Source organism: Cynocephalus volans, chromosome 10, assembly GCF_027409185.1.
Source record: "Cynocephalus volans isolate mCynVol1 chromosome 10, mCynVol1.pri, whole genome shotgun sequence".
Lineage (NCBI taxonomy): Eukaryota > Metazoa > Chordata > Mammalia > Dermoptera > Cynocephalidae > Cynocephalus > Cynocephalus volans.
The window spans coordinates 24,747,128-24,760,614 of NC_084469.1; the positions used below are offsets into that span (position 1 = coordinate 24,747,128).

Here is a 13,487-nt window from a genome sequence, read left to right on the forward strand (position 1 = left end):
ACCAACTGTGTCACAAGAGGACTGCTGATCAGTCCTTGCTGATCAGAGGACTACATATTCACTGCTGGATTAATAATGCTTGTATGCTGGAAATTATACCGTAGGCAAGGTCATGAAACTCCAAAATCTAATCTCTTTATCTTTTGGATAAAGGAATAATGCTAAATTCCACACAAGATAACACACAAGATTAACACACCAAGATAAGCCACAGTTAATAAACCTACCTTGCCAAAAGCTCATTTCTGAACAGAAAACTCAACAAGCTGCATAGTACTAAAAAGCCTGAGTTTGATACACTTAAGGCTTCTCAAAGTTATGATTCTAGGACTGGATAAAAATCCACTAAATCAAGCACTCCTAAAACTATGCCATAATACAGGAATTTTTAAATTGATTAATTACAGAAACTGCATATTAAGAGAAATTTGAGGCTCTTCTCTATTCCCCACAACCTCAGTATGTTTCAATAGTTCAGGATCAAAAAATTTCACTCCACCCAAGGAAGAAGACTCCTGATACTTTCAAAAGGTCAAACCTTTATGGGAAGAACATAAATAAAACTAGATTGAGGACCCTCAACCTCTTCCCTTCAGCATCTTGACAGGTGACATTCTCTGGACTAGCCTAGCCATGAGATCCAAGTCTCATGTATAAACTTGAGAGTAAAGACAGAATATGTTCCTCAGCCTACTTTGGTTAGAGCAGCCCCTGCTCCTCCTAAGCTTGCCCCACAGAGTCCTGCTTAACTCAACAAGAATTTCTCAACATTGTGGCTTTTTTGTTTTTTTAAATAGTGATTTGTCAGCCATTGTCCTCTGCACAAATATTTCACTAATGAACACTTCCCTAATCTCTACCCATTAGTATTCCAAATATTCTTCCATTTGCAAAGATGTCATTTTGCTTACCTTATTTTTAAGAAGAAATTTATTCCTGCAGATCAAAATTTCCCGCAACCACTTGAGAATTTCTGTGCTACTAAGCATTTGATGACTAGTTAATTTCTTGCAGATGTAAAAAAGCATTTGTGAGCTGCAGTAACATAAGGTTCATTGTTACCAACATCATCAATAAATATAACTTAATACAGATATGGTCAGTATGCTAAGAATAGCATTTTCTCATAATAGATACCAGTTTAGAGAAGCTTAATTTCCCTTATAGGGTTTGTTTTAGAGATATGGTTATCAAATTGTTAATAGCATCATAACCAAAGGAAATAAGTCTACAGGTTATATAAAAAAAGCAAGTACTTATAAGCTCCCTACTCCCCAAATCCCTAATGTTTCATCTGTGTATCCCACCCTTGCAGTGGATACAAGAAGAAATGATAAACCATGTGCACAACACAGACTGTATATAAACCCAGTGCTCTAGAGCACGGGTCTGCAAACAACCACCTGCAGGCCAAATCCCGCCTACCATTTGCTTTTGTAAATAAAGCTTTAGTGGAACACAGCCACGCCCATTCATTCACATATTATCTATCACTGCTTTCATCCTCCGAAAGCAGAACTAAATAGTTATCAAAGAGACTGTATGATCTACAAAACCTAAAACATTTACTATGTGGCACTGCCTAGATGATAGTCACTAGTCAGCCACTTTAAATGTGGCTTGACCAAATTGAGATGTGCTGTCAGTGTAATGCTTCCACCAAATTTTGAAGATTTTATGAAAAAAGAATACAAAATATCTCACTAATAACTTTTATATTGACTACATGTTGAAATTATAATATTATAAATATATAATATTTATATATAATATAAATATATAATATATATACTGGGTTAAATAAAATATATTACTAAAATTAATTTTACCTGTTTCTTTTTACTTTTTAACATGATAACTAGAAAATTTTAAATTAACTTATGTGCTTCACATTATATTACTATCAGAGAGCACTGCTGTAGAATTTAGGATTTAACTCAGCTGCCAAGTGACTACAGACCCATTTCTATGATAAAATAATGATAAAACTTCAATGTGGTCCCTTTATGCTCATTAAAAGGTAACAATTTATATAATCTAAAAAATAGTCTATAAAACTCTGTATTTATTTTTGCCTTCTAAGTAGATGTCCATTATTAATTCATTCATCAAAAGCACTGGTATTATGAAAAATTTATGAAATATCACAGTTAAAAAACTGAGAAAACCTATTAATGTTATTAAATATTTACCCTCTAGGCTCATAACTGTAAAAATCTATTAAAAACAACAACTGTAACTACACAGAAATCTGAAATAGAAGATAATACACCAAACAATAGTACTTATGGTTGGGTAATAAAATTTAGCACTATTTTAAAAAATTAATTCTAAATTGCTGCAATACTGTTGTTATACTTAAAACAAGAAATATTCTAATAATTTCAAGTCAAATAAAATGCAAAATCATAAAACCTCTGGAGGTATAGGTGAATAAAGTTTTACAATGAACTAAGTACTGCAGAGTTAATGTTTAAAGACAAAAAAATACGAAATAAAATTTTTAAATTGATTTAAAAAGTATAAGTACATATACCTAATCTCCCAAAATGTTTCTACAGGAGCATCAGGATTCCACAGATCAATGCTATCTAACTGATGAAGAACCAGCAGGGCCTGATTTAAAAAAAAAACAACAATAACAAACAGAGAGAGAAAAGACTCACTCAAAACATTTTTGGTAAACATAACACTAAAGTACTTATTTTATAAATGCTAACCAACTGAGCTATTTAATTGTTGCCTCAATGTACAGTAAAAGGCAAAAAAGACAAAAACTTTGGAGAACATAAATCTCTAGGGAATAATATATATATACACACACACAGAATGAAAGCACTTTATTCCTACCATTCTTACTGTAAATGGCGTGCACATATAAAATTAAATAATTGATGAAATCAGAACAATATATATGTGTAAAAACTGCTTTAAGAAACAAACAGAATGATTTCAATAATTAAAGAACTCTATGGAACAAAAAGTTAATCCCCAAGTAAGGAGGGCTCGCCAAAATTAACACACAGCAAAAGATAAAGTGGAAATGACTTTACTTGTCACAGATTCTTTTGTAACAGAAAAGATACATTATTTTTCAAAAACAAGAGGGAAGCTAAACAGATTTTACATTTCATAGCAGATTATTCATCCTAAAGTATTTCAACTGACTATAGAACTGAAATTGGAACTTGGTTCACAGAATATTAACAGGAATTAAGCAACTCATTTTAAATATACAGCTAACTGTAAATACACTATTATGACACAAATTAAAACCATCAAAGGTATCTAGAGTAAAAGGCAGACTCATCCTTCAAACAGACCCTACCTTAACTTCAATTCCACAATGCTGCCCTCCCAACACCCTGACAAACCCAGTTAAGCTTTGCAGGTATTTCTTTCAGTCCCTGGGCAACATATTTGGTGATTCTTTACTCCCCTTTAAAGACTTTTACTAAAACTCCAATCAAATACTGTTTGGAACAAATAATGAAAATGATTTCTTCTCTTAACACCAAATCAAATGCATGAACTGCAATAGCTGCACTGATAACCTGCTTCACACTAGGAAAAGATATGTAAATGTCTAACCTTGGGCTACTTTATAACTCCAAAAATAATAAATTGTACGAAGACCAGACCTATGTTATCTTATTTCAAACATTCTTATTGTAATTACATCTAGATATTTAGTAAAAATTGCAATTCATTGTGAGAATCTTCAAAAGTTAGACAATTTATAGTTTGCATATCAAGAAGAACAGCACAAATTAAAATTCAATTTTGTCACTATTGTACAAAAACTTGGTACAATTTACTGGTCTTTTAGTTTTTTTAAAGGATAAATCCTGTATAATTTTGTTTGATGAAACTTTTTTTTTAATATTGAAAGAGAATGTGTTAGCCTTTTCCCGACCTTAATATGATTGTTTTCCTTTTTCATGTTTCCTTTCTTTTTGTATTTTCCATGCATACTTTAACAAAGTTGTAAACACAGTATACTCACTTAGCATTTCATAAATACTTTTTCGTATTGCTGTGTGATCCACATAGAATTTAATGGATGTTTAACAGCTCACCAAGTTGAAATAACATTATCTTGTTATGACTATTAACCCATTCTCTTACTAGTGAATATTTAAAGTTCTACTAGTATACTATTATAAATAACAGCAATAAACATCTATGTGTAGCTCTTTCCTTTCAAATTATACTTATAAGACAAAAAATAAACAGGAGTTGAGTTATTTGGAACAAAAAATTGAAATATTTGTACAGCTCCTGCCAAATACTGTTAAATATCTTTCCAAAATGAATACAAGTAATGTACCAATTTATGGGACCAACATCAATATACACAAATATAAGCGATAAGAACACAATGAGCGCTGAAACATTTTTTGTAAACACTTTTACTGAGCTATACAGTATATATAGTAAAGCAGCAAATCTTAAGGTTAAAGCTCAATGAATTTTCTCAAATGTATTCGCCATTCTTGTCCCTTGTCTCCTTTGCAACCACTGATCTGCCTTCTGTTACTACAGTCTGCATTTTTTGTAAACAGAATCATAAAGTATATACAAGGATACTTCAAAAAGTTCCTTGAAAGATTCATATTATCTTTTAATTCTATTTTTTCATGAACTTTTTGAAGTACCCTCATACTCTTTTTTGTCTATTTTCTTTAATTCAACATTATATAAAATGCAAACTATAGTAACAGAAAGCAGATCAGTGGTTGCAAATGAGGCAAGGTGGCAGACAAGCGGTAAGAAGGGGAAAGAGGAATGTAGCAACGGAGGGACTACAAAGGAGCAGGGTAACTTTTGGCAGGCAGTAACGGATATGCTCGCCTAAGTGCCCATCAACAAGTGAATAAACTGTGGTATAATCATCAATGGGATATTTATCAACAATAAAAAAAGAAGGAATTAACACTTGCAACAACATGGATGAATGTCAAAAACTTGCTGAATGAAAGAAGCCAAACAAATAAGAATACACAGAGTGATAGAAATCAGACCAGTGGTTTTCTGGTACAGGGGGTGAGGGTATTAACTGCATAAGGACACTGGAGAACTTTCTGGAGTGATTAGAAATATTCTAAATCTTGTTTAATTTTGTTATTGGTAAATTGTACCTCAATAAAATTGATTTAAATTAAAACCATATCAAGTAATCAATGTAAAAATAATTTTTAATAATGTCAACTGTATTCATACCCACTAGAATGGCTATAATCAAAAAGACAGACAATAACAAGTGTTGGCAAGGATGCAGAGATACTAGAAATCCCTCATATACTGCTAGTGGGAATATAAAATGACACAATCACTTTGGAGAAGACTTTGGCAATTCCTCAAAAGTTCAACAGAGTTACCGTATGATTCAGCACTTCTACTCCTAGGTATGTACCTAAGAGATATGTCCACATAAAAACTTTTACACAAATGTCCATAGCAGCATTATTCATAATAGCCAAAAGTGGTAACAACTCCAAATGTCCATCAATTGATGAACAAATGAACAAAATCGACATCTGTACAATGGAATATTTGCCAATTAAAAGGAATGAAGTATTGATTCATGACACAACATGGACAAACCGTGAAAACATTGTAAGTCAAAGAAGCCAGACATAAATAGCCACATATTGTATGATTCTATTCATATGAAATGTTTAAAATAAGCAAATCCACAGAGACAGAAAATAGATTAGTGGTTACCAGGGGATGGGGAGATGGGAGAATGAAGGAAAGAGGAATGTTGAAGTTTTTTCCAGGGTGACAAAAATGTTCTGGAATTAGATAGTGGTGATGGTTATACAACCACGTGAATATCTTAAAACCTCAAAATGTACACTTTAAAATGGTGAACTTTATAGTAGGTGAATCATGTCTCAATTTGAAAATCAATATGTATTAAAAATTCAGAAAAGTCAACTGCATTTAGACAATTTTGAACTTTTTTTATTAAACAGAAGAATTTGCAAAGTGTTGTTGCTACATGTAATACAAAGTAAACCATTTCTATCTCTATGGAGTTTTATAAAACAACATATAGCCACAAACACACCATTTCCAGAAATGACTTCTACTTATTACTCACAGAAAGCATATAACAGAGGAATATCAAGAACGTACATAGTTACAACCTTTCCTCTCTCAAGAGCCTAGAATTCATCTTCCCCTTACCTCCATTGCTTCCTGAGCAATCTCTGGCATGTGTGACTGAGGGACCAGTTGGACAAGCCCTGTAATTAATTCTGCTGTACTGCCTTGGGTTTCAGGCCCCTGTTTTCTTGGATTCTGCAAGGAAAAAAATCAAACTTCAATTAAAAAAAAAAAAAAAAAAAAATATATATATATATATGTATATCGACAGAGATTAGAGAGAGGAGGGAATGAAGAGCGACTACTAATGGACACTACGTTTCTTCTAGGGGTGATAAAAATGTTCCAGAATTAGATAGTGATAATGGTTCCAGAACCTTGTAAATATACTAAAAAACCACTGAACTGCATACTTTAATGGTTAATTGTATCATATGTGAATTATATCTCAATAACAACAGCAATAGAATTTTTTAAAAAATCAAAACTGCTTTTGTTAGGAATTTTCTCAATTCGCACCTGTACTTGTTCATTAATGTGAATGATGTCCAGGAAAAATCCTGGTTAAAAGAAAACAAAAACTGGGGCCGGCCCGTGGCTCACTCGGGAGAGTGCGGTGCTGATAACACCAAGGCCCCGGGTTCGGATCCCATATATGGATGGCCGGTTCGCTCACTGGCTGAGCGTGGTGCTGACAACACCAAGTCAAGGGTTAAGATCCCCTTACCAGTCATCTTTAAAAAAAAAAAAAAAAAAAAAGAAAAGAAAAGAAAAACTAGACATTAGGTTTTCAATTAAGAAATTATATCAATAATAGGAGGGGCAAGTAATTTTTTTTTCAACAACACTATACTGATGAAATAATATACCTCTGGTTCAGAACTTCCTGGTTTTGAGCTTATAAATAATTGTGATCAAAAGTAAAGAACATACATGTTGGATGATGACTGCATGATTATCCTGTACGGCCCTCTTGTCTAGTACAAAGTTCCTGCCCAAATCCACACAGCTGGTGTCAAAGGAAGGGCTAAAATCCACACCTTCATATACCCATACTTAAGTCCTTTTCATTGTATAAAGACATGGTGTATTAAACAAAGTAAATTAATGACGTATATAAATATAAATGCCTATCTGTTTAAAAAGACTAAAATGCTTCTCTTAACTTGGAAGCATCTATTTATACTTCAAGAATAGATGGCTCACATAAGTGAGGCCAATGTAATCGTGTCCATATTTTATTTTGCTAACTACAGATTCTTCCTTACTATAATGACTAAGGTAAGCTCTTACCCCAGTATATCTGTAACTTGAAACTGTTAGCCTATTTTCTGGCATTTATATTCATTCATTCATAACCCACTAATATCTACTGAACACCAGAGACACAAACAATAAAAAAAGATGTGCTTCCTACCCTCTAGGAGCATGTAGTCTCATGTGGAAGATAAACATCAATTAAAAAATCAGACCAACAATGAGATCAGAGGTATAAAGGTGCATGCTTCTATGAGAGTCTATAACAGGCAAATGTGGCCTAGTCAGGGAGGCTTCCTTACGGCGGTGATAACAGCTTAGAATTAGCAGGAATTACTATGTGAAGAGATAAGCAGAAGAAGGAAGAAGATTCTAAGCAGAAAGAAAAGCAAGTGCAAGGGCAAGTATGAGGGAATGTGGTGAGTAAGAGGGATTAAGAGAAAGGCCATCATGACTAGAGTAGAGAAGACAAAGAAAAATGTAATGACAGATGTGAAAGAAGTGGTAGTTGGGAGAAAGACTGCATGACTTCGTAGGTCTATCAGGAGTTTGTTTTTTATCCCAAGAGCACTTTCAATTAAAAGGTTTTAATTTGGGCAGGGGCATGATAAGACTTGCTTTTTGAAGAGGTCACCATATCTTCAGTGCAGAGAAGTAATTAGCGGGATGTAAGAAATGACACAAACTGAGCCATTAGGAGGCTTGAAAAATTGAGAATAATACAGATGAGAACAGAGATGGTGGAGATGAAAGACAATAAAATCATTTAAAATTACCATGATTGAGACTATTTAATCATTATTACGTTTGTATTTACTAACACTGAGATTTTTATATATAAAATACAAAATAATCAAATATTTACTATGACTCACTATTTTAACTTATCTATGGTTACTTTGATGAAAGTTATTTAACCACTAGATGGCAGCAAAGAAAATAACTTCCATTTTAAATGACCCATGGAAAACAGGTTTTGCTTAAACTCTGGTTCTCGGAACAATAATAATACACCTAACACAAAAGGCACCGGTGGCTTTGATACATTCTTTGAACCTGAACTATAGCCATGTAAACAGAGTAATGCTGTTATATGACATGCACGATGAAATAAAACCACATACAATTTGTGCTACATAACAAAGAAATGAGGAAAAAGGGCATTTCATTACTTTTATAGTCTCACTGACAGATTTTATAGAATTGTTCCATGCCAAAGATCTATTTATTCTATTAGACTTCCCAATTTGGATAAGCTTTTTGAGTTCAAAATATCATAGGCTTCTTTTGGGGTCACTGATCCTCTTGGGATTTCTTTCTCTCTCTTCCCTCTTCTCTCTCCTGAAAAATTACTCACATACGCACTTTTTAAAAAAATTCAGGAGGTTCACAGAACTCTTGAAACCATGGACATCTAGTTATAAAACTCTATATGATAGTAATTTGAAAACTATGCCATCAAGATTGGAAGCATCTTAGCACTTAAAAATCCTGTTACTACATAAAGCAATAAGAAACCTTGTTTGATGCTCTCCAGGGACTGGAGCCATTCAACAAATCTTAAACATGTTATCTCATGAACTTCACAATATAGAACTGTTACATTTGGGGCATTAATTATATTGTTAATGTTAACTGTATCTTATTAATAGTAACAATAGCTAATATTTATTTAGCACTTTTATTTACCCAGGTATTGTTCCTGAAAGCATTACCTGTACTATTTCAATCTTCTTAACTATCTCTCTAAGATAGGAACTATAATCCCGATATTTCAGATGAGAAAACTAAGGCACAGAGAGGCTAAGAAAGTCACCCAAATCACATAGCCAGTAAGTAGCTGTCACCAGAGCCCATGCTTTTAATCACTTCGTGTAACTATCACTCATTTACGTCATTTACATCAGTTCCTAGTTACTCTGTGTACCAGGGTGATGTTCTCAGAAATCTAACACCATCAGAGGCAGTAAGAGCAGAGCTATGACAATAATTAGGTACTGACCACACCCATTTTCACCTCATTTTCCTTCCAATACAGTATTTGTAGGCAGAGTCAATGATAATAGAAGGCTGGTAACAGGAAGAAAGGGGGATAGAAAAGCTAAATTGTTCAGCAATAGCAACTGGATATTTAAAATCCAACAGTGCAGATGTAGAATGCACTGCGATTTATGGTTGCTTCATCACCTCCGCCCCTTTCCCAGGATTATAACTGAATAATATATAACCTGGTAACAGGGTGAGGACAGAAAATCTCACCAAAATATGTTAGTTTAATGATAAGGGAAATTAAGAAGAAAGGTTAATAAATCTGATCAAATATTTCTCAATAAGTTAGTTTTCTTAGGGATGTCATAGGTTTCAGGTATGATCAGAAAAGGTCAGTAAGTGTTCTTTACCTAACAATTACCTTCAAGGTCTTGGCATTTCAGTTAAACCAAATTATGTTAGTTTAATAATTTCAAGGCATTTCATAAAAAATACTTACACAAAGCAAGAGCTTTGGATCTGCATGAATTAGTTTCACCATAGACAAGAGAAGATACTTATAGCTTCTTGTCTCCAGGTCCGTAGGTTTTTCTTTAAATTTAAGGCTTGTTACTTTTTCTTTAAATGTAAGACTCTGAAAACAAAACAAAAAATATGTTATCATCTTGTAAAAATCTACATCAGATTCCAGATAATAGCTATCCAACTTTTTAAAAATTATAAAAAGGCTTTGAAAAAGTAGATATATTTTATACTGCCAAGTGTGTGGTATTAGTAAAAACACTCAGCAAGCATAAGGTTAACAATATTAACCTTAAAAACAGCAAAAAAATTTTTGAACCATTTATATTATTCTTATTTAATCAATCTAATAAAATTTAATGAAAATGTACTAAAATAGTAAGAAGCTTAATAGCAGGTTGACCCCTACATAAAAACAATTTTCCAAAATATGAAAACATAAGGGAAAAAATATTTGGTCTATAGCTTTCACAGATATACATACTGGGCAACTCATCTAACACTTATCCCACATAATTATATACAAATGTTTCATAGATTCTACAACATTATCAATTGTGAGATGCAATATTATTTGATGTACAAAATGAATGAAAAACCACTGTCAATTGTAAGACACCATACAAAGTAAGACACATCCCCAATTTCAGAGAAAAGTAAAAATAAGGGCTTCTTAGAATTGATGAAATATTCTACACAGGCAATCTCTGTATTTAATAGTTTAACTACAGACTTTGCTTTTTCTTTTGATGCATTTCACCTCTCTCAAATTACAGAATGCATACATTTTGACTGAAGAACATTCATAATAGAGAAAAAGAACTTTTCCAGAAAAATTAAATCACAGAAAATGTGTTTCAATTAGAGAGATACCATGGTGAACTAAAATAATTAAGTATGGATGTTATTCAACCAAAAACCCAACAGTTATATTCTAGATCCAATATCACCTTTCTTCCTATTCTTATAAATCATTTCCTTTTTTCCTTTAAAAAGACACAAAAATATCTGTTTTTGACAAAGATGACTTTATGTGAACATACACACAAATATATAGATGGTAGACTGTGGCATCTACGTACCCATAATAAAACGTCCAAGTAAATATGCTGTCTTTCAAAGTTAAAAAGTATAGATACACGTCTACAATACACAGCAACTATTCTCAGTGTTTAAGTGTGGGAAATATATTTGTTATTATTCTCAAGAACAATGAAGGTTTTGGTCCTCAGAGGGGAAAATTACCTATTTAACGTACACATTTATGCTCAAGAATGTCACTACAGAAGAGAAATAGCAAAACTTACAAATATTGTTTGCTTTTATACTTATAACCTCCAGGGCAAATGTTTTAACAAATGTATTTAATAAACTCTATTTTTAGTGTTTTTAGTGTTTGCCCCCTTAACCTCTTTTTTTTTTCACTCTTCATCAAGGTGTTTCACCTTAGATCAAGTTGAACCTTTCATTGAACCAATTTATTTACTATGATGTAACAATATAACTGTCAAACTGTCCTTCCCTGACACAGACACTGCACAGGAACACGAGATCACAGAACAATTAGCAGATGTAAGTTATATCTTATTTAGTAATCATTTCCAGAAGAGTAAATGATAGTTTAATTATATCATCTCTTAATCTCAGGTACCAGCATTTAGATTTTGTTCCAGCCTGCCTTACTAATATTAAAAATAAGAAGAGAAACTCCAATAAATTTATTCAATTCAAATACCTTTTAATTTAATAACCATGAGTGGGTTATATAAAGTCAGAAAAAAGTTGCTAAAAAAGAAATGTATTTCTTATCATAAATGTAAAAAAATAAATAATACATTAGCTGAGCTTCCATATTGCAGATATTAGTAGGGATCCAAGCTAGTACGTGTGCTCTGGACAAAGAAGAAATTGCCTTGGAAGAAATTCATAAACCAGAGTCTTTAGGTATCTATCAAAGGCCCAGACCAATTGTTAACTTAATTAAGACTACATGACTGAATTACAGGTGCATAAGGAGCATTTGCTGAGCCGGGATCCCCTTGAAGACAAAAAACATTCAGAAAACATACATATTTGTGAAAATTCATACATCAATTATTGGCAGGCTTGAATTTTATGAAAGCAGATCTCAGTTTTAATACAGTAAGTGATTAGTCCTGAGACCAACATTTCAAACATAAAAAATACTACAAAGTACAAAGAATAAGAAATTATGGCTCAATGGTCATATGAAAAAGGCTAAAGAATTTATATCACTAAAAGCTGATATAAGACAATACAATCTTAGACTGTATTAATAGAAACATGGTATCCACACACAGCAGGTTAACAGCTTTCATCGATTATTACACCACATCTGGAACACTAAAATCAGGTCTTAATACAGTCATGTGCTGTATAATGACGTTACAGTCAATAATGACTGCATATACAACGGTGGTCCCATAAGATTATCATGGAGCTGAAAAATTCCTACAGCTTAATGACATGGGAATCATTATAACTTCACAGCACAATTACCTTTTTTTATGTATAAATTTAGTATAGCCTAAGTGTACAGTGTTTATAAATGTACAGTAATGTATAGTAGTTCACATTCACTTACCACTCACTCATTGACTCACCCAGAGCAACTTCCAGTCCTGCAAGCTCCATTCACAGTAAGTGCCCTATACAGGTATGCCATTTTTTATCTTTTATACTGTATTTTTATTGTACCTTTTCTATGTATAAATGTGTTTAGATACACAAATACTTACCGTTATGTTACATGCACTTGCCTATAGCGTTCAGTACAGTAACATGCTGTAGAGGATTATAGCCTAGGAGTCATAGGCTATACCATACAGCCTAGGTGTGTAGTGGGTTATACTATCTAGGTTTGTGTTAAGTAGGCTCTATGATGTTTGCACCAAACGAAATCATCTAATGACTCATTTCTCAGAACACATCCCTGCTAACTGTTAAGTGTCGTGTGACTGTATGTCATTGTAATTTTTAAAAATTTTGTTAGGTTGGTCTTTCCAGAAGAAAAGCAAACCAGATAAAGGAAAGTTTTGGACCCAAATCAAATAAAAAAGTCATTCATACATTCATTCAGTCAACAAATCTGTATGTAAACACCTAGTATGTGCCAAATGCTCTTCTAGGGGCTAGGGATCCAGTTTTGAACAAGCCGTAAAAAGCTCCTGCTTTCATCAAGCTAACATGCTAGTGAGGGAAGACAACAGAAGAACCTAATAAAGACACTGGACTGAAAGTCAAGAAATCTCAGAACTAACTTTAGTTGACCACTCACTAGTCATAAGACTATCTGAAATTCATTTAACATTTTTGGGGCCTCAGTTTCCTTAGCTATAAAAACAAATCAAACAATACACATACACACACACTTTTAAAAAGAAAGCTGAAATAATAAAATCCCTTCCAATGCTAAAATTATATAAAAATAAAAAGAACCCTCAGGAATACAGGATAACCTTATTCAAGTATCTGCAGGGCTGCCTTCTAAAAAAAATCAGAAGTGTTTTATAGAGCTCCAAAAGAAAGAGGATCAATGATGGCTGAAAGTGACACGGATACGATTCTATCTTGGTTGAAGAAAA

At 32.9% G+C, this 13,487-nt stretch overlaps 1 protein-coding gene across 6 annotated transcripts in view; it reads right to left on the reverse strand.

The window, feature by feature from the left end:
* The window catches only part of NF1 (neurofibromin 1), a 228,507-nt gene that overhangs the window by 134,448 nt on the left and 80,572 nt on the right, over positions 1-13,487 (reverse strand). For all 6 annotated transcript variants that reach the window (XM_063109114.1, XM_063109113.1, XM_063109109.1 and 3 more), the window contains 4 exons: positions 9,860-9,994; positions 6,196-6,309; positions 2,537-2,616; positions 912-1,035 (listed from right to left, as the gene is read on the reverse strand). In XM_063109114.1, coding sequence (XP_062965184.1) covers positions 912-1,035; positions 2,537-2,616; positions 6,196-6,309; positions 9,860-9,994 — 453 coding nt within the window. The remainder of the gene's footprint in view (positions 1-911; positions 1,036-2,536; positions 2,617-6,195; positions 6,310-9,859; positions 9,995-13,487) is intronic.